At 40.6% G+C, this 22,430-nt stretch overlaps 1 protein-coding gene, 1 non-coding gene and 1 pseudogene across 8 annotated transcripts; 1 reads left to right on the plus strand and 2 right to left on the minus strand.

Moving 5' to 3' along the window:
* Nucleotides 1-637: 637 nt before the first annotated feature.
* Nucleotides 638-21,977, plus strand: LOC123512348 (PRKCA-binding protein-like). Of its 7 annotated transcripts, none has more exons than XM_045268685.1 (9): nucleotides 639-792; nucleotides 8,636-8,830; nucleotides 15,553-15,664; nucleotides 16,244-16,372; nucleotides 17,183-17,456; nucleotides 18,188-18,321; nucleotides 19,485-19,678; nucleotides 19,889-20,141; nucleotides 20,813-21,977. In XM_045268685.1, the coding sequence occupies exons 2-9, from the start codon at nucleotides 8,697-8,699 to the stop codon at nucleotides 21,014-21,016; spliced, it is 1,434 nt and encodes a 477-aa protein (XP_045124620.1). In that variant the 5' UTR covers nucleotides 639-792; nucleotides 8,636-8,696; the 3' UTR covers nucleotides 21,017-21,977. The 7 variants fall into 7 exon arrangements, with proteins under 7 accessions (XP_045124625.1, XP_045124620.1, XP_045124622.1 ...); XM_045268687.1 differs by having other exon boundaries at nucleotides 644-792; nucleotides 8,639-8,830; XM_045268686.1 differs by lacking the exon at nucleotides 8,636-8,830 and adding an exon at nucleotides 12,229-12,423 and having other exon boundaries at nucleotides 650-792.
* On the minus strand, nucleotides 9,187-9,254 carry Trnal-caa. Its single transcript has one exon. It is a non-coding gene; the product is annotated as a tRNA-Leu (tRNA).
* Nucleotides 9,596-9,714, minus strand: LOC123512475 (annotated as a pseudogene).
* Nucleotides 21,978-22,430: the final 453 nt, after the last annotated feature.

Raw genomic sequence — 22,430 nt, forward strand, 5'->3', positions numbered from 1 at the left:
GCCGCCACACGGTCACTTTAGGCACACACCAGGTCACCAGCACGCACACTGGGCCACAGTCACCGCGGGGGAGGTAATAGAGGGACAGCAAGTCCAGGCAGGGTCTCGCCTTCACCCAAAACAACACAACCAAAACGGCCACGGGCGGGCACGCTCCTGATGATGGTGGTGATTGTTGTTATTCCATTTCTTCAACGGTGCTTTTGTTTTCGTCCTCATCTTCCTAAAAATGGAATATATAAGTATTCTTAAATAATATAGAATGTAATATAATTTATTTCGAAAGAAATACACAGAACTAAATATAATGTGTTTATTTTTCTGGTTTGGTTCCAACATCAGTATTTTTCATGTCATTTCCTCTCCAAACTAAAAAAAAAAAAGAATCAATTGAAGAGAATATAACATTCAAGCTATGATTATACTTTATTATACCAATCACCTCGCTGTGCTCAATCAAACACTTGTGTACCTAACTACCTGGCATCTTATCTGTTGTATACCATACTTCTATCAAGACTTCTCGCTCTCTGGTATGTCTTCCTGTTATATTAAGATTTATTAACATTAAATTTAGACTTAAAAGTTACTGATATTGCAAATTCTCAATATTTACAATCAGTGATAAAAAGCTATAAACTACGGTAGGCCGAGGCCACAAGAAGAAGATTAGAGGGAGTGGAGTAAATCTCGCGCTTCTATTTTTATTATTTTTTCGTTTCCTTTCTCGTCGTTGCTCTTGACCTTGAGTATGGACTTGGAGGACGACTTCTGCCTTGAGGAGGACAAGCTGTGAGTAATGTTAAAGGCGCATTAAAGGAAGAAATTAGGAATATCCGTGACTAGCATCTGTTATCTCAGAGTTGTGACTTGTGACACGTTGACAGATTGTCCGTACTGCTGTGTTTGTTTCGGTGTTCCCTGAGTGTTTAGATCTCTCTGACTGTTTGGTTCTATAATTTCTTTTATCTGTGGATTTCGAATAGAGGTGATTTAGCTCTGTTCGTCTAAGTAGCAATGTATTGCTACTTATATCACTTCACTACTAGTACTACAGTTACAATAGATACTACCAATAGCATCTCCTTAAATGTTACTTGTAGTCCCTCCCCAGCCCCAACAAACTTAGGGACACGGTGGGGAGTGAGATCTTCGGGTATATAGTAAGGCAGGTATTCCTTGATAGTTAGTCTGCCCCTCATTCCACCCTTGACACCCCCTAACAAATTTAGGGACAAGTGGAGATTTAAGGGTTTTGGAAGGGGAGTGGAAAAATATATGGTAATTCTTTACATTACATCCGTCCCCCTATTCTCTACCACACCCCTAACCCCTCCAACAAGCTTGGGGGCCTGTGGGGAATTGTTTTTTTTTTTTGGGGAAGCCAAAATAGGCGAAATATGGGGGTCGGAAAAAAATCTAAAGACAAAAACTGCCGTTTTCAAGGAAAATTTTGAAAGAATAAAAAAATCAAGAATAATTTTCACTGAAATTATCTCTCCCCAGTCCCAGCAAGCTTGGGGACCTGTGGGGAATCGGGGTTTTAGGGGGGGAGGTATATTTGAGTGATATATGGACTTTGAAAAATATTGGAAAATTTCCCCAAATGTTCGAAAATATCCCTAAATATAGGTAAGTTTTACATAACCCTCCCCCCTACAACACTAACATAAACCTAACCTAACTGGGGGGTGCAGCCCCCCCAGACACCCCCTTACAAGACTAACCTAACCCTAACAAACCTAACCTAACTGGGGTGCACAACACTAACCTAACCCTAACATATTGTAACCTAACAGTGGAAAAAATTAGGCAGGAGATCAGTGTTAGGCCGAAGGTTGGACCTTCTGAGGGCGACAGGGTGGCTTGGCCCTCTGTCGGGAAGAGCAGAGTGGGGAAGAGGGAGCAGGCGTGCCAGACTGGGAAAGATAGTAGTCAGGATAGGCAGAGATGGCAGGTTGCGAGGGAAGGAAAGCGGAGGCAGTTAGGGAGGATAGGACTAAACCTGTTGAGTGTGAAAATAGGTTCGGTTTGTTGGAGGGGAGGGAGAGTGAGAGTGGAGTGAATGAAGTGGTTGTGGTGAGTGAAAGGAGAAAGAAGGGGGTAGAGGAGAGGAGGAGGATGGTTGTGCCTAGCACACCTCAGGTGTGTGTGGTGGGTGACTCTCAGGTTAGGTATTTAGATAGCACTTTCTGTGGGAAAGACAGGGATAGGAGGACGAACGTGTGTATGCCTGGTGCAGGTGTGAAGGCAGTGAGTGAGGAGGTGCAGAAGAGGGTTGGGGGGATGGAGAGGGAGGGTGTAGTAGTTTTGCACGTAGGTGGGAACGATGTCAGAGCAGGTGGGTCGGAGGAGTTAGTGGCAAGATTTCGGGAAATGTTAGGCAAGATAAGGGAGAGTGGTAGGAGGTGTGTAGTGTCAGGAATCTTGCCTCGTGTGTATGTTAGCAGGAATGGTTGTCTAGAGCCATTGGTGTGAATGATCGGGTAAAAGGGATGTGTAAGGATGTGGGTGTCAGCTTTGTGGATGTATGGGATAGGTTCTATGGGCGAAGGATTTGTATGCTAGGGATGGTGTGCATCTGAGTAGGAAGGGTGTGGATGTGCTGAGTGGATGTCTGGAGGGAGTTGGGATGGAGTGTAGGGGTGAGGTAGCAAATGCATTCCAGAAGAAAGATGCTAGACATAAATTAGATAGGATAAACAGAGATAGTGAAAAGATTAGGAAAGATTTCCAGGTGCAAATAGGAGAGAATAAGATTAGGATTCCAAATAAGGAGACAGCATCTAGGAAGGTAGCAGGACTTAAATGTTTTTATGTAAATGCCAGGAGTCTTAGGAACAAGAAGGACGAGTTATCTAGTTATATAGTTGAGGAGGACTTAGATGTTGTATGTGTCACAGAGGCATGGGTAAATGAGGAAAAGTTTAGGAAAATAGGAAAGAATATGAAGTAGATGGATACATTATGTATTTACACCAGAGAATTGGTAGGATAGGTGGAGGAGTAGTTATTTATGTAAAAAATCCTTCATTTCCAGTCAGGTTAATGGTATTAAGGTAGATAACAGAGTAGAGTCCTTATGGCTGGATGTTAGAGTAAACAAAAGTAAGGTTATTAGAGTAGGAGCTTTTATAGACCACCTAACCAGTCAGCAGATGTAGACAACCTTATGGTAGATGAGATAAATAGGGGTGTACTAGTCAGACAATTATCTTAGGGATTTTAATCTTAAGTCAGTAAACTGGGAGAGGATGGTAGGAGATGCTAGTGAAAATAAGTTTATGGAAAGTTTTCAGGATAACTATTTAGTGCAGATGGTAGATAAACCTACTAGGGGAGGAAGGTTTTAGACATAGTACTAACAAATATTGAGCATTGTTTAAAGGAAGTTGAGGTAGGAGAGACTTTAGCAAACAGTGACCATCATATAATTAGATTTATCATTAATTCCAGTAGGGATAATATAGTGAATAAGACTAGAGTCCCAAACTATCAGAAAGGCAATTATGGTAGGTTACGTCAGTTATTAGGAGAGGTAAACTGGGAAGATAGTTTTGGAAATAAAACTGCACAGGAGATGTGGGATATTTTTAAGGTTGTAGTAAAGGGTATAGTGATGCAGTGTATCCCTTACAAAGATATAAGGCAGAGAAACAGGAAGCCATTATGGTGGACTCATGAGATAGGTAGCCAGATCAGAGAGAAGAAGAGGGCATATAGAGAGTTGCAGAAAAGTGGGAAGATGTAGATTTGATTAGGTACAGACAGGTCAGAGATGATTTGAGTAAGGTTATAAAAAAGTAAAAGGCAGGCAGAGATAAAACTAGCTAGAGCTGGGAGTAAAGATCCCAAAAATTATATAGTTATTACAAGGTCAGTGATAAAAGAAATAAGGATAGGATTGGACCACTCAGAAAAGATGGTGTAGTAGTGGATCAAAATGAAGACATAGTAGAATTATTGAATGAACAATTTTCTTCAGTATTTACTAGGAAAGAATAGGAAATCCTGTTACAAACAGTGCGACGAGTAGTTTAAGAGCTTTAGAAAATATTGATATAAAACCGGGAATTATTAGGAAATTTATTCTTGAACTAGACGATAGGAAAGCTAGTGGTCCTGATGAGCTACATGCCAGAGTACTTAGGGAGGGTGTAGACAGTATTTCTGAAGCACTTAAGTTAATCTTTGAAAGATCACTTAGGTTTGCTGAGATACCTCAGGACTGGAAGTTAGCTAATGTTACTCCAATATTTAAAAAGGTAGGAAGGATGATGCGAATAATTATAGACCGATCAGTTTAACTAGTATAGTATGTAAGATACTAGAGAAAATCATTAAGGGTAGTATTTGGGAGCATTTAAATGAGAATAGATTAATTAGAGATACCCAACATGGCTTTAGATCAGGGAGGTCCTGTCTTACAAATTTGCTCGATATCTTAGAATATATTACCAAGGAGTTAGATGATGGAAATAGCATAGATGTTATATATCTAGATTTTAGCAAGGCGTTTGATAAGGTACCGCATAGGAGGCTAGTGTACAAATTGAGACTACATGGGATAGGGGTAGGTTAGTTGATTGGATTAGTGAATGGCTTTCTGATAGGAAACAGAGAGTAGTATTAAATGGGGCAATGTCTGAGTGGAAGGAAGTGGTTAGTGGGGTACCCCAAGGATCAGTGCTAGGACCTCTTCTTTTCTTGGTGTACATTAACGATTTAGATATAGGAATTAGTAGCAAAGTATCAAAGTTTGCAGATGATACTAAGATAGCATGTGCAGTACAGGGTGAAAAGGACAATTACAGAATACAACGAGACCTGGACAGGCTGATAGCATGGGCAGACAGGTGGCAGATGGAGTTTAATTCTAAAAGTGTCAGGTTATGCATTTAGGTAAAGACAACACAAACTTTAACTATGAGATGGAGGGATGTTGGCTAGAGGCAGTAGAGGAAGGAAAGGATTTAGGAGTAGTGATAGACAGGACTATGAAATTTTCAAAGCAATGTTTAGAAGCAAGAAATAGGGCAAATAGGATCCTGGGTTTTATAAATAGAAATGTTAGTTATAAAAGTAAGGAAGTGGTGCGTAGCTTATATAATTCCTATGTTAGGCCCCATTTAGAGTATTGCATACAGGCCTGGTCACCCCACTATAGGCAGGATATCAACATGTTAGAAGCAGTTCAGAGAAGAGCAACTAGGATGATACCAGCATTAAAGCGCCTGGAGTATAGAGATAGATTAAAGGAATTAAACATGTTTTCATTTGAGAGGAGATGTATAAGAGGGATATGATAGAGTTATTTAAAATGTTCTCAGATACAAACTACATAGATGTGAGATCTTTCTTTACCTTAGAGGAGGAAATAGGACTAGAAATCATGGCAGGAAGATTAGAAAGCAAGGCTGCAGGTTAGATATAAGAAAATATTTCTTTAGTCATAGGGTGGTAGACTTCTGGAATGCATTGCCAGAGACGGTTGTAAATAGCACTAGTTTGACAATGTTTAAAAACAGATTAGATAAGCACTTAAATTTATTAGATTTATAATTATGTATAGCACTGCATGATAGTTTTTATAAGAAATTTACTATAGTTAAACAAGACATGATCCCCATGTATGGGGACCACAAATTGTAGAGGATTTCGCTGCAGGACTTAGCCCTGTTAATGGGCCAAATATTTAGAATTAGTATATAATGTATTGTGTACTTGTAAGTGTATCTTTAAGTACTGATGACGAGGTCGCTGTGCGACTGATACAGGATAACCTAGATGGGCCCTGGTGGCCCTTTGTTATCCTATTATTTATGTTATGTTATGTTATGTTTAACATATCCTTGCTTTGGGGAGCTTCCCTCCCCCCACACAATATGCCCTACCTCTACCAATACCCCTCCTCACAATACCTTGGCTTAACGAAAGTATGAAGGTCCTGGCTGGTCCTCTTCTCGATTGTACACTGACTTGCATCGCAGGAGCGATGATTTCCTAGTAATCAAATTCGCAACCTTTACAACTAATGTCACTGGTGGCCATTTCTGAACTGTGCACCTGTCTGCCCAGCTGTGCCCCGCCTACGAATACATATAGCAAATTCCCATTGGCGCAGCTCATGGTGTTAAGAGGTGGTGGCACGTCATTGGACAAAAGAACTATAGACACAATAAGAATTCTATTCAGCAGTTACCCACAAACCCCAGCTATAAACAAATGCAAGTCAGTGTACTGCTCATTTCTGAGTGTGATGGAGCTCCGTGGGACTTAGATTCTGTGCGGCATAGAAACCTTTTCGTCCCATTTATAGCCACCATAGATGCGGCCCCACCAAAACTTTTGTGTTTACTACAAGTCAACATAGTCCTCTACAAAATATGTGAATTCCATTACTGTAACTGACACGGACATATTAAAAGATTTTCCAAATATATTTGGTCTTTGGCAAAATATTACAAGAAAGAGGATTATTCTACTGAATATTTTGTGCTATGGAAGCATATATGATTAAAATATGTGCTTCTAAACCCAAGCTAACCTATCAGAGAAGCTACACCCTCTCCCCATTACTCCCCTAACCTAACCTAACCTTGTCCAATGTATTTGACCTCCTGACTCAGAATTTTAAAGAACTATTAGACAACAGGTGTCTTCTCTGGACAGCTTGGAATGCATGGGTTGTATAGCCTCCATGTAATTTGTGTTGCGATTGGCAACTGTAGCTTCCAAAATATGAACTACTGTGTGTGCCATCACAGGAGCTTTAAAGAGCTGCTGTGGACACTGAAGCCGACACACGAACAAACCACCTCAGCCTCCCCACCATGTGTGAATATTTTGCTGCTTTGTTAAGAGATGCTATTGGTTAGATGATGTAAAGTGGTCGCTGGGTCTCAGTCAGAAAGTGAACTGTTCAAAATATATCATAGCTTATTCATGATGTAATTCATTTTATATACTTGTTTTCTAGTGATCACAAAGGTAGACTACCAATTTCCTCAGGATATGACAACAGGCATATTTGTCCCAGACTGAGACCCAGCGGCCAGTTTAGAATAACAAACTATACTACTACTACTACTACTACTACTACTACTACTACTACTACTACTACTACTACTACTACTACCACCACCACCAGGACCATGACTTCTCTACCACCTCTGTCTCAGATTGTACTATTACTCTAATTGTTATTGTTATGACTCCTTTGTTAAGTTAAAACAGTTCTTATTTTCACTTTCATGAATATTTGATCAAGAAAAGACCAGTCAGTGTGAGAGGTTTATTTAACATATTTACTCTTTGCAGATATTGTGTTTGTACAGTGTTGGGCATTGAAATAGTAAGTCTTTAAGAGATAATTGCTAAAGTGATTGTTAGATTTGCATTAACCTCATATCATTCAAAATTTAAATTATTGCATTGCTAACACCAGTGATTTTTTTTTTTAAATCAATTGAATCTGTTTTAAAATTAACCATTAAAAAGTCACAATCAGATTAGTATTGTCAGTTTACAGTCTTGTAATCTTGAGCTATTCCATTTTTCACACCAGACTCAAAAGTGTGTATTGTGTGTGTCAATGTCCAACACTGCCAGTAAGTATCACTCAGTGTCTCGGTGTCATACATGTACATTTATTGATTGATGATTATTTTTATTTATGTTATTCATTTCCTTTTTTTTTTTTTTTTTTTTGCACATTGCCAGTAGAGAAGCTTGAATTGTTCATTTTGTAGTATGTATAGTTGCCTCAGTATGAAGGCTGTAAAGACATGTGGCTGTTTATTTGTTGAATGTATATATACACATTTAAGAAGTATGCATGATGCAGGAAGTGCTTGTGTGTTGTTATGTTTGCATTTTTCGGCATTCTCAAATTTATGTTCAATTTTAATGTACTTAGTATGTGTGTGTGTGTGTGTGTGTGTGTGTATGTGTGCGTACGCGCGCATGTTCATGTGCATGCTTCTGTGCGTGTGGCTGTGCATGTACAGCTCAGGGATCATTATTACTGGTCTTTCGATAAGACAGTGACCTCACACACCTCCCCACAGGGAGACAGTAACTGCCCTGCTTGTCAGCAAAACAATCTTACAGGTGATTAGCTCCTAGTGTGGTTTGAACCTTTGCCAGCCCTTGCAGCCAACACTTTACCATTGTGTGTGTGTGTGTGTGTGTGTGTGTGTGTGTGTGTGTGTGTGTGTGTGTGTGTGTGTGTGTGTGTGTGTGTGTGTGTGTGTATTTACCTAGTTGTACTTACCAAGTCGTGGTTTATGGGAGGGGAGTAAACTCATGGTGTCTATATATATCTCTATATCTTTTATCAAATTTTTCCTTATAAGTATGCACAGTCCCAGCCATTACAGCTTCCTCATCAAGTTCATTCCTGGTGTTCATAACTATATGAGGGAAACTATAGTTCTTGACATATCTTTTACAAAAACCTTTTTTCAACTTTAAACCATGTACATCTCAGAGAAGTACTTATAAAAGCAACTATATATTTACCATTCTCTCTCTCTCTCTCTCTCTCTCTCTCTCTCTCTCTCTCTCTCTCTCTCTCTCTCTCTCTCTCTCTCTCTCTCTCTCTCTCTCTCTCTCTCTCTCTCTCTCTCTCCAGTAGTAGCTGTTAGACCCCACCAAACCTTCACACTCACACCAAGCTCTAACTTGAAAAGTAAATGTTGGGGCATTTCGATCCTGAACTCTACCAGTACTCCCTCCTCCCACTTGCTGACCCTGACAAGAAAGAAGAAGCGAGGAGGAAGAAAGTGATGGATTACTATGGATTTGAAGACTATTTTGAGGACCGCATGTAGGGAGACAAAGAGAGAGAGTGTGTGTGCTATGGCTTTTTTTGCGTGTTTGTGTTGTTTGTGTTGTGTGTGTGTGTGTGTGTGTGTGTGTGTGTGTGTGTGTGTGTGTGTGTGTGTGTGTGTGTGTGTGTGTGTGTGTGTGTGTAATTCACCTCGGTCGTCTGCTGGTTACCCAGCCAGTCTTCCCCATTACGGAGCAAGCTCAGAGCTCATAGACCGATCTTCGGGTAGGATTGAGACCACAACACACAACACACACCGGGAAAGTGAGGCCGCAACCCCTCGAGTTACATTTTGTACCTATTTACTGCTAGGTGAACAGGGGCCACACATTAAGAGGCTTGCCCATTTACCTTGCTGCTTCCGGGACTTGAACCCGGCCCTCTCGATTTTGAGTCGAGCGTGCTAACCACTACACTATGCGGTGTGTGTGTGTGTGTGTGTGTGTGTGTGTGTGTGTGTGTGTGTGTAATTCACCACAGTCGCCTGCTAGTTACCCAACCAGCCTTCCCCATTATGGAGCGACCTCAGAGGTCATGACCGATCTTTGGGTAGGACTGAGACCACAACACACTCCACACACCAAGAAAGTGATGCCACAACCCCTCAAGTTATAGTCTATACCTACTTGCTGCTAGGTGAACGGGCTACACATTAAGAGGCTCGCCCATTTGCCTCCCCATACCCAGGACTCGAATCCGGGCCTTCTTGTTTGTGAACCGAGTGTGGTAACCACTACGGTATGCTGTGTGTAATAATTGGAATGCCAACAACATCCAGTGTTCTCAGGCTGTCACCCATCCAAGTACTAACTGGACTCAACATTGCTTAACTTCGCTGATTGGACAAGAAGCAGTGTGTTCAACGTGGTGTGGTCATTGTGTGTGTGTATTCACGGTCGCCTGCTGGTCACCCATTCCCATTACAGAGCGAGCTCAGAGCTCATAGACTGATCTTCGGATAGGACTGAGACCACACCACACTCCACACACCAGGAAAGTGAGGTCACAACCCCTCGAATTACATCCCATACCTAATTACAGCTAGGTGAACAGGGGCTACACATTAATGTGGTAATTCGATGACTCGATATCAATATCGGTTTTTTGGCTCTCCCATTGCTATTTTTTCACCGAATTCAATAATATTTATACACAAGGTGTACGTCTTCAGTGTTAATTTGGTACACAAATGTGGCGTAGTTTTTTTGCAATAAATATTTTTTCGGCGATAAGAAAATAATTCAAAATACCATTATAAAATCAAAACTAATAACAGTGTGGCAATTTCCTCTTAACCACATATAATATACATAACAACAAATAAATGTTAGCATCGGCATACACATAACCTATGTTATAACAATTTCATTACACGCCAAATTGTTACCTTTTTATTTCATCAAAAATTTGAGTTTATAAGCCTGTTGTAAATTTATTTGAGTGAGTTCATGCATTATCATGCTGGCATTTGTTAAGATGAGGTTGTTGATCATTTTGCTGCAAAAATTTTTGAAATTGACCAATTACTGAAAAAGTTATTCAACAGTATATGCTGAAAAACTGAAAGTCGAGAAAACGCATTTTCTGTGAACATCTTCAAAACCCCACATAACTCGCTTCCTCACTGGGCAACGGTTTCCTAGCAGGTGGGCTTTAAGATAGGAGGTACCCTAAAAGTATCCCTTTAGCCCATAAATTCCGTGAAAAGCCCACATGGTATAAAAAAAAAAATAAATAACTCACTCCAATATGTACCAAACTCAGATATGTACTTACATAATCCCTTGACAACTGCTTGGAGGCTGGTAGTGGCTGTTTAGATAGTTTCAGGCCATGTTACATCATGGCCTTACACGTGGCATTGTCACAATTTGGGAACCCAACACGTGTAAAATACGATCAACAGGTAGGCTGCACGCACGCACTCCCTAAGGCTGTATCGATTGGTACTGAGGGAGTAGCGTCTTCCTCACCCTCACTGCCTGATACTAAACTATCGTACATCACGCAAAAATAAATAAAACAGCTCAAAAAAAAAATAAATACAAGCAAAACAAAGACTAGAAGAAAAAGGCGTATGCGCTTGGGTATTGAAAGGGCCGGCCCTTTAAACCCGCCATTACCAGGTAAGCAGTGCGTTATGTGCCTGGCAACTTCGGCCATGGCTTCCCTCTCCAGAGACGAACCCAAGTACCAAGTTTCCAATTTTTCAATTTTTTTGACCAAATTAACGAATTTCCACCTTAAGAAGCTCGCCATTTTGCCTTGCCGCACCTGGGACTCAAACCCAGGCCCTCTCAGTTGTGAGGCAAGTGTGCTAAGCACTACACTACATGGTGTGTGTGTGTATATTTACCTAGTTGTAGTTTTACAGGGCCTGGGCTTTACACTCGTGTGGCCCCATCTCCATATCTACACTTATCCAATTTTTCTTTAAAACTATGCACACTCGTTGCTGACACCACTTCTTCACTCAAACTGTTCCAAGTCTCAACACATCTTTGCGGGAAACTTTTTTTTTAACATATCTCAGACATCTTTACTTCCTCAGTTTTTTACTATGCGATCTTGTGCTTCGAATGTCATATTCTTCTCTCAGGATCAGTTTCTCATTATCCACTTGATCCATTTCGTTGATCAATTTGTAAACTTGTATCAGATCCCTCTCTCCCTTCTCTGTTCCAGGGTTGGTAGATCCATAGCCTTTAGTCTCTCCTCATATGTCATCCCTTCAAATTCTGGAACCATTCTTGTAGCCATTTTTTGAAGTCTTTCCAACTTCCTTATGTCTTTCTTTTTATCAGGGGTCCACACTACTCCTGCATATTCCAATCTGGGTCTTATTATAGTACTTATCAATTTCTTCATCAATTCTTTGTCCATGTAGTGATATGCTACTCCAATATTCCTTAGCAAATTATATGTCTCTCTGAAAATTCTATCAATATGGCTTACCGGTTGATTGTTTTCTTCCATCGTCACTCCTAAGTCCTTTTCCTTTTTTACTTTCTCCAGTTCTACTCCATCTCCCATCTTAGATTCCCATGGGTCGTCTTTCACTCTTTCCCATTTCCATGACATGGCTTTTATCCACATTGAATTCCATTTCCCACTTTTTACTCCATTCCCAGGTCTTATTTAGTGTGTGTGTGTGTGTGTGTGTGTGTGGATTTAGATGGAAAGATGTACAGAATCTCTCTAAAATTGAAAAATACACAGTTCTTTTTTCACTGTACACCTCAGAGAAGTACTTATGAGAGCAACTATGTATTTACCATTCTCTCTCTCTCTCTCTCTCTCTCTCTCTCTCTCTCTCTCTCTCTCTCTCTCTCTCTCTCTCTCTCTCTCTCTCTCTCTCTCTCTCTCTCTCTCTCTCTCTCTCTCTCTCTCTCCAGTAGTAGCTGTTAGGCCCCACCAAACCTTCACACTCACACCAAGCTCCAACTCAGGAAGTAAATGTTGGGGCATTCCTATTCTGAACTCTACCAGTACTCCCTCCTCCCACTTGCTGACCCTGACGAGGAAGAAGAAGTGAGGAGGAAGAAAGTGATGGATTACTATGGATTTGAAGACTATTTTGAGGACCGCATGTAGGGAGAGAGAGAGGGAGTGTGCTGTGGCTTCTTTGGTGTGTTTGTGTTGTTTGTGTGCGTGAAAGAGTGTGTGTGTGTGTGTGTGTGTGTGCATGTAATTTTATATTGCTTTTGAATTTCTATTGTTTACTTAGTGTGATGTGCTTAAATGTGCTTCATTGGCTGTACTTCTTTGCTTTTGTGCTTATTTGGCTGTGTGTTCTTGAAATGTGATGACGTGCTGTTTATCTGCAGGTTTCTCTTATACAGATTTCTTTTAGCCGAAATCAACAGCTTGGCATCTCCTCCTGTCACAATGTTATATTCTCACAAGGAAAGAGAGCAGAAGGGAACTTGTTTTGATGCATACTAGAGAATGTTTGAGGTGAAGAGAGTTTTTTTTTTTTTTTTTTTCTCTCAAGCAAAATCCCAACCAATGTTCTCAGCAGACTCAGACCAGTTTTTCTTCATCTTCCAATCTTAGACTAAAACTTTTCCATTGTTTAGACTCACCTTAGCTCATCTTGCTATTCTCAACTCAAATATCTTTCTTATTTAAACTCCAACTAATTCACTTCCTTTTCAGTCTTAACCAAAACCTTTCTGTTTTATTCTTTTTTATTTATACCATGTGGGCTTTTCATGGGAATTTATGAGCTAAAGGGGATACTTTTTTGGGAACCTCCTATCTCAAAGCCCACACGCTACGAAATCCTTGTCCCGAGTGAGGAGAAATAACCTACACTCGGACCGTGGACAGGATTCGAACCCGTGTGCTTGGAAGCCCCTCGCACCCCAAAGCACGCATGGTTCTCAATCAAGAGGGCCCCAGGTTCGAGTCCTGGCGCAGCGAGACAAATGGGCAAGCCTCTTAACATGTAGCCCCCATTCACTTAGCAGCAAGTAGGTACGGGATGTAACTCGAGGGGTTGTAGTCTCGCTTTCCCAGTGTGTAGAGCATGTTATGGTCTCAGTCCTACCCAATGATCGTTCTATGAGCTCTGAGCTCGCTCTGTAATAGGGAAGGCTAGCTGTTGACTGTGGTGAATTACACATCACATCTTAGATATAATGAGTTATGAGCATAGGAGAAAGTGCTTTTCACAGCCTTTGGAGGAAGCACTCAACATAAACAAGGAAGAAAAACCACATATACCAACACTCAAAAAGAATAAAGTAATGACAAAATAGATGCAACACAATGCTCAAAAAGAAAGAAATGAAAGAAAGAACAGTTAGATACAAGTCATGAAGTGAGGAAGCAGCCTTGAAGGTGTTGGCATGAGAGCATGAGGGAGGTGAGGCAGGGATGAGGTGCCACACAGGGGGTTTGCAGCTATGCATGGCCTTCACACCCTGACAAGCTGGTGGGCAGTCTTGGTGCACCTCTCACCCCTGTCTGGATAAGGGCACCTCACACAAGTAGAAAATGTTACCCTAGTGAGTTTATGCTTCGTTAGGGCGTGGCCAGTGCTTTGTAGGTCTTACTGCCATTAGCTGCAGTTTGCTTTGACCAGAAGTGGCTATTAATAGTGACATTATTATTATTATTATTATTATTATTATTATTATTATTATTATTATTATTATTGCCATGAATAGAAATAATTGGATTTTTACTGCTATAAGGAAAACTATTATTATTATTTTATCATCACTACTACTACTACTACTACTACTACTACTACTTTTTCTTCTTCTTCTTCTTCTTCTTCTTCTGCTACTACCACTACTACTACTTCTTCTTCTTCTTCTTCTTCTTCTTCTTCTTCTTCTTCTTCTTCTTCTACTACTACTACTACTACTACTACTACTACTACTACTACTACTACTACTACTACTACTACTACTACTACTACTACTACTACTACTACTTCTTCTTGTTCATTTTGTTGTTCTTGTTCTTCTTCTTATGTCTATTATTTCCTATTAATGACAAATTTTCCTTTAATCTAAATTATTATTTCATTACACTTATTTATTGTATCTGCTTTTTAAGAAACTAGAATTCTATTTGTGTATCTTCCATTATTCTCTCTCTCTCTCTCTCTCTCTCTCTCTCTCTCTCTCTCTCTCTCTCTCTCTCTCTCTCTCTCTCTCTTGAAGAACTAAGCAAAAAAGGAAGAAGAAGAAACAGAAAGAAGAAAGAAGAAACAAAAAGGAAATGAAAGAGGATGAGGAAAAGGAGAAAGAGGAGGAGGAGGAGGAGGAGGAAGAGTTGGAGATAGATGAGGAGGAGGAGGAGGAGGAGGAGGAAGAGGAGATGAAAGAGAATCATTTTTCCCATCATATCGAAGGGAGAATACAATGTGAGTACTGTTGTTATTATTATTATTATTATTATCAGTATTATTATTATTATTATTATTATTTATCATATCTACAGTTCCCTTCGTTGCTCACCCCTCCCTCTCCCATTCCTTCCCTTGGACAAAGGTAAACATGTGTGTGTGTGTGTGTGTGTGTGTGTGTGTGTGTGTGTGTGTGTGTGTGTGTGTGTGTGTGTGTGTGTGTGTGTGTGTTTTGCTTTAATTACAGCGTTTGGTGTGTAATGCTTTCTGGTTCAATTGTTTGCTCTCATCTTAGTCTCTATCTGTCTGTCTGCTTGTCTGTTTTTCTTTGTGTGGGTGTGTGTTTGCCTGTCTGCCTGCCTGTGTGTCCATTTGTCCCTGTAAGTAATGTAGTTGATTTGATATTTACTTCATATATTACTCATAATGAAATACACAGTAATTCTTTGTCACATCCAGTTCATTATTATTATTTTTTCTTAACATTTTGTGAAATTTTTAAAAGCTTGGAATATAATTTCAACTTTTATACAGTATTTTTAAAGATGAGTTTTGGTTTTTGAAAGTTCATATTCATTATTGCTTCTGTAATTATTATTTTCAGTTCTTAGTGAATTGATTCCTCCATATAATGTTAAAATGAGTTACATAATTGTCACTACTTTTATCATAGCTCAATGGTAATGAAAACTTGTTCTGCTATAACACTTAACCACTGGATAGATGTTCTTTGTGCTTATCTCAAGTGAAAATCTGCAATCTATGTCTATTTTGCAGTATAAAACAAATAATCAAGTCTCTCTCTCTCTCTCTCTCTCTCTCTCTCTCTCTCTCTCTCTCTCTCTCTCTTTTATAGGGGCATGACGGTCACCTCAGGCACCGTCACTCTGGAGAAGAATGACAGTAACCTCATTGGCATCAGCATTGGTGGCGGCGCTAAGCTCTGCCCGTGTCTCTATGTGGTGCAGGTAGGCAGTGGGCAGTGGGCAGTGCTTCTCAAACCTCATTAGTGGAGCACTCATGGCCCAACTAGGACTCTGACAACACACTAACCCTTTAGGCACAAGTTTAGGGACACATACCTAGCATGGAAAATAAGGTGGCATTTTTTTGCGAGTCATGGTGTACAGTTCAGAAATTCTTGAGGCGGGATCATCATCATCATCATCATTGTCATTTGTCTTGAACTTGGATAAATAGTATTGCAGTTGAGTATCTGACCAATTTCCACTAAATTATGCATTAACAGTCCTGCTGTAACCTTGTTTTGAATGTTGTTGTTGTTTTTTTTTATGAAGAGAGAAAATCTGGCAAAGGGCAACAAAAACAGTTAAACAAAAAGGCCCACTGAGATGCCATTCCATGAGCAGGTCTGATAGAGTTAGCCAAAAGAATGGGATAAAGGTCTCAAAACCTCCTTAAATAAGTTCAGGTCATAGGAAGATGGAAGCATAGAAGCAGATAGAGAGTAAGAGAGTAATTCAAGTTTTAATACATAGTATCCAAGAGTCAGCCACATGCAGTATCTCTCTTTCTTCCCCTACCAGGTATTTGACAACACTGCCGCAGCTCGGGAGGGGACGTTGCAGAGTGGTGATGAGATAACAGGGGTGAATGGAGTGAACGTAAAGGGAAGGTCAAAGCAGGAGGTGGCACAGATGATTCAAAGGTCACAGGTGAGGAGGGTTAGTGCTGTTTTGATCCCTCTCACTCTCTTTACAGATCTGTCTCCCAAGCAAATGTTTCTATCTCTGTCTTGATCCAAAAGTGTTTGGTGCTAACTAGATTTTTGCATTGTATTTTTGAGAGATGGGTGATTGTGTGTGTGGGTGAGTGAGTGTGTATTTACCTAGTTGTATTGTACAAGGTTCAAGCAGGGCTCATAGTGTCCTGTCTCCATGTCTCTATTTAGTATCTAATTTTTTCTTAAAGTTATGCACATTATGTGCTGTAACAACTTCATTATTCAATGCATTCCACTTTTCCACCTTTCTGTGTGGAAAACTGTATTTTCAAATATCCTTCACACACTGCTTCATCCTGATCTTCTTTACATGTCCTCTTGTCCTTCCATCTTCTGTCACCAGCACCAGGTCTTCCTTGTCTATCTTTTCAATGCTATTGGCCATCTTGTACATTGTTATTAGGTCTCCACGTTCTCTTCAATCTTGTAAGGTTGGTAGTCCCATTTCTTTTAGTCATTCTTCATATATTAGGTCCTTTAATTCCAGCACCATCTTTGTAGGAATCTTCTGTATCCTTTCCAATTTTCTTATATCCTTTTTAGAGCTCAGAGACCACACCACTGCTGCATATTCCAGCCTTGGACATAACATGCTTGTGATAATTTGTGTGTGTGTGTTTTTGTTTAACAAGGCCATCTAACCTAATTTATCAATAGAATCATTTTAGGGGAAACTCAAGTGACAGAATAATTGGGGAAATTTGACAAATCCACTGACCCAGCCATGACTCCTTCACTACAGGGCACAGTCACAATCCACTACAATAAGCTTCACGCAGATCCCAAGCAAGGCAAGACCCTCGACATTGCCATGAAGAAAATGAAGCACAGACTTGTTGAAAACCTCTCGTCCTCCACGGCTGACGCGCTGGGCCTCTCTCGCGCCATCCTTTGCAACGATTCCTTGGTCAAAAAACTTGGAGACCTCCAGCGCACTGAAGAAATTTACCAGGGCCTTGTTGACCACACTAAGAGACTCCTGAAGGCATTTCTAGACCTGGCAGTGGTGTACAGGCGTGAGTAGCAGTAGTCGTGGTGGTGGTGGTGATGGTGATGGGTGCATGGTAGTTGTTGCTGAATTAAAAGAAAAAAGTATAGATGGATCATGGTGTACACTTGTTCCTTAAAGTTTTTGAAAGCTATAGTAAAGTAATTGCATCTTGTGTCATCGGTCATGGAAAAATAGTGATTCATATGTACACTGTGTGAGAGAATGAGTATTAAGGATAGAAGAATATTTCAACATACTAACAAAAAAAATTAAAGAAAAGGGAAAACATATATCCAGCATGATGTAAAGCCACCAATAACAGTTACCCTAACACAACTAAAGAATAATAAAGCAAAAAGCATGTCTCATGTACTAAAATAACCCATAAGAACAAACTTAACCCACCTTAACCCCTTCAGTGCTATGACACATTTTCATATTCATTCTTTTTACTATTTAGTGATTTTATACAGTTTTAGAAACTTATGTGGGGATTAGAATAGTGAAGACTGCGACCATTAATATTCTGACCTCCATAGACCCTTCTTAATATAAATAAAATTGTCTAATCATACCCAAACTCATGGTAAAAATGCATCCCAGTACTGAAGGGGTTAAGAGTACAATAACAACTATGTAACATTTCACAACACTAACAGAGAAAGCAAACCTATACCCAGCATGTAATATAACCAACAACCTCAGTAGCAGAGCAAGAGCATGACAACACTTACCAACAACTAACATCTCCTGTAGGGTTTGGAGACGTGTTTTGTGAGATCGGAGTGAGGGAGCTGCAGCAGAGTGCCAATGAAGCCTTTAGCCAGTTTGGGGAGGCTCACCGACAGATGGAGAAGTGTGGCATTGTTCTCCTCACCCGACTCAAACCTGTATGTATTGCTTAGTGCTAGGATCTGAATGGAGAGAGAGAGAGAGAGAGAGAGAGAGAGAGAGAGAGAGAGAGAGAGAGAGAGAGAGAGAGAGAGAGAGAGAGTGAGTGGAGATGTAAGAGACAAAAATATAGTAGGGGAAGTATGGGGAAGTGTGGCATTATTCTCCTCTGACTCAAGCCTTTATCTATCTATTGCTTGGTGTTGGAATCTGAATGGAGAGAGAGAGAGAGAGAGAGAGAGAGAGAGAGAGAGAGAGAGAGAGAGAGAGAGAGAGAGAGAGAGAGAGAGAGAGAGAGAGAGAGAGCACGGAGGAAATGATTGCTAGGAAGCTCACTGACAGAGGGGGAAGTCTAGCATTGTGCTCCTTACCCGACTTAAAACCGTTTGTTTGCTTGGTGCTGGGATTTGAGTGGAGAGAGGAAGAGTGGCTCAGGAACATTAGAAACAAGAAAGGAATGGGCAGAAAGAACAGGGATGGAGCAAGAATGGACAATATGAAGAGTACCTAATGGACCTAAGGGACAAAAGAGAAGTGGGGGAGGAGGAGGAACACAGGAGCAATATTGTTAGTAAAGTTGAAATGCAAAGGTGTAGAAGGAAAGGGCAGGATGTTAGTTATGTGTTGATAAGAGAGAGAATACCAAGAATTAAGGAATGGACAGATAAAAAAGAATAGATAAAAAGCAGTCATCTATAAGAGAATGTAGAAAGAGAAAATAGAGTGAACCAATACAGTCTACATTACTGGAAAGCAAAGGATATTTATTTTTTTATTTATACCATGTGGGCTTTTCACAGGAATTTATGGGCTAAACGGGGTACTTTTTTGGGTACCTCCTATCTCAAAGCCCACCTGCTAGGAAACCATTGCCCCAAGTGAGGAAGCCCAACCTACACTCAGACCGTGGACAGGATTCGAACGCGTGCGCTTGGAGACCTCGCGGACCCCAAAGCACGCATGGTTCCACTATATCACAGAGAACAAGATAAGAATAGGTAGAAAAAGAAAGAATGGCTTAGATGATTAAAAAAGGGAACAAGAAAATAGAAGGAATAAGTAGAAAAGGAAAGAATAGCTAAGATGGTAGACAGGGATAACAAATAGAATCACATACAACTCAAACGTTGCCATTAACACAACACTCTCATTCTACCTGCAGATCCTGAGTGACCTGGGAACGTACCTACACAAGGCCATACCAGACACCCGGCTAACGATTCGCAGGTACGCTGATGCCAAGTTTGAATACCTGAGCTACTGTCTGAAGGTGAAGGAGATGGACGATGAGGAGATGCAGTTTGCCCACCTGCAGGAACCCCTGTATCGCATCGAGACAGGGAACTACGAATACAGGTGAGTGGCAGTAGTGGTTAGTAGTTGTAGTGTTGGATATTTTTGAATTTGATACCACACACATTAATACAACAGATTACTGTGAAACTTAAATATTCCACTGTAACAATACTTTTTGGAGGTCTGTGTTCATGTCAAGAGATGAGAATACAACTGTAATGTGACCAACAAACACCACCAACCCAATCAAAACACTCACTCCTTCCACAGACTGGTGCTGAGGTGTCGGCAGGATGCGAGAGCAAAGTTTGCACGCCTCCGCTCAGATGTCCTGGTGAAGCTAGAGCTGCTGGACTCCAAACATGTGCAGCACTTGACCCAGCAGCTGCAGAGGTTGGCAGCAGCCCTGGCAGCCAACCACAACCAGTGCCATGCTCTCTTGCACGGCCGACACTGGTTCCCCATCGAGCTAGACATGAGTGGCACAACCCTGCATGAACAGCACCAACACAACCAGCTGCAGGTACTGTGATTCGTATTATGAAGGCTGAGGTGTGAGGTGTGTTCATACATAATGATAATTTACATGTTTTCACCACCATAACAAAGAGGTAATATGCTGCTTCTTAATAGTCAATTACCATTATAACTAAAAAAAATATCACTAAACCTGTCAGTTACTACAGTGAAGATTAGTTTCCTTTCAGCACCATGAGAAAAAGGTAATATAATGGTACTTGTCATTATAGATAAACAAATAGCTCAGTGAAGACTAGAAATTGACAGAGAATCAGATTGGGGATAGCAGCTAGAGGAAGAGAACAGACTGAAGTAAAGTTTAAAAATAGTAAAATTAGATCCTGCTCATAAAGAAGAGTGATGTGAGTGAGTGAGTCATGTTAACAGAGATGAAAGTGTTAGTCAGGGATGCAGATTTAGTGTGGATGAGAATTTGAAGTTATCCTTAGGGTGTGATAAGGGAATTTGATCTTTGAATAGCTATAATGTGGAGATATTATTGGTGCTGATGTGTGTGGTGTGTGCTGTGTGCTGGAGTGGAAGGTCCTTTGGAAGAAGTTGAAGTTAGGGGAGCAAGGATAATGAGGTTGAGTGTTAGTTAAATAATCACCTTTCACACTTTCTTCCTTTACATGTGTGTGAATACAGTATATCTCCCCCTCCTCTCATTCCCAGACTGGCTTTGAGGATGATGATGAAGAGGAGGAAGAGGAAGAAGAAGTTGGAGAAGATCTTTTAGAAGTCAGCCAAAATAACAAAGTTAGTGAGTCCAATGACCTGATCCAGCCTCTCCGTGACCTGAATCTGACCTCCAGTAGACCTGAGGGGGAGGTCAAAGAAGGAGCCTTTGAAGAAGTGAACCTCCTTGGTGATTACTGAGTCTTGATGAACAAAGATTATTCTCATGTCTTAATACATTGAGTTCATTTATTATTTTACTCGTGAGTAACCCTCAGTTCACGAAGAGGTTTGAGGCTGGACAGTGTGGGCCTTGGAACCGTGGCCCCTTCCTACCCGACACAGACAGGGCTGGGATGTGGGAGGACAGGGAGTTGTGACCTAAAAAACAAGGGTGGAGAGAGAGAGAGAGAGAGAGAGAGAGAGAGAGAGAGAGAGAGAGAGAGAGAGAGAGAGAGAGAGAGAGAGAGAGAGAAACTAGTTTCTATCATATCCAAAGGAATACATAGGCAAAGGTGTAATCAACTATTATTATTTATATACCACTACTACTATTGCACCTCTATTCCACTCTCTATTTAGTTTTTGCCCAAAGATTTAAGAAGAATTGATTGAAGTAGAGTAAGATTTCTGAGTGGTTAAGGAAGGAGAGGTCAGGACAAGGGGAAGTTATGGGTTGTGTCCTCCATGGCATATGTAATCATAATAGGGCTGAATGTACACTACACACAGAATGTATCTGTACTATACATGTCTGGAAAGGAAGTGCATTTATCAGTGATGTTATTCTGTCAATGAAAAAATGAAGCCATCAAATATCCTGTAAAACAGGAGGGTGTGGTTGCCACTAATGACATTGTAACTGTACTTTCCCATCCACCGGTGTATATTTGGCAGCTTCAGTTAATATCCTCACAGATGAAGCAACACCACTGATGACGCACTCCTCTAGACTAGTGTGAAACAGATAGTGTGAACTCAGCCCGTAAGTATTGTGTTATGTTGTGCGTCTTATTGTATTGTTGCTTTTTAAATGTTTTACTTCATTACCTGCACTAGTCATTATATTCCTGTTTGGAAATACAGTAATCTCGTCCACTACAGTATTATGCTTCTTTGTTTGAGATGCTTATGTTTTGAGAATAAAATGACATCAAGAACATGTTTGTTGTATTACTCCAATCAAAACTGGTTAGTCTAAGATATTGTGATATGCAATAAGATAAGAGTGTGATGATTATTTAAACAAGTTAGTTACACAATCACATAGACAAGGTGTGGACACCACACTGTACTTGTATCCCTGCCAGGACACTTGTGATGGGATGCCACATAGTAACCAACCTCTGAAGTCAACAGCTGGGAATACACTGACCATTGTGACCACAACAAACTCTTGATAACAATAATTTATCCTGAGACTACTTGAGCAACCACCAATGGTGATGACTGGCTGGGCTTAGATACCAAGCATCCCAGAACCAAGACTAAAGTGTTCCCACTGTCACTTCACACTATAGCTACCCACACCTAAGCCCACCATGAGAGACGGTGGTGTAGTGGATAAGGTGGTGAGTGTGGGATTGGGCAGACATCCATGTGTAGGCTCGAATCC

The sequence above is a fragment of the Portunus trituberculatus genome, chromosome 33 (genome assembly GCF_017591435.1).
Source record: "Portunus trituberculatus isolate SZX2019 chromosome 33, ASM1759143v1, whole genome shotgun sequence".
In the NCBI taxonomy this organism is placed as follows: Eukaryota; Metazoa; Arthropoda; class Malacostraca; order Decapoda; family Portunidae; genus Portunus; species Portunus trituberculatus.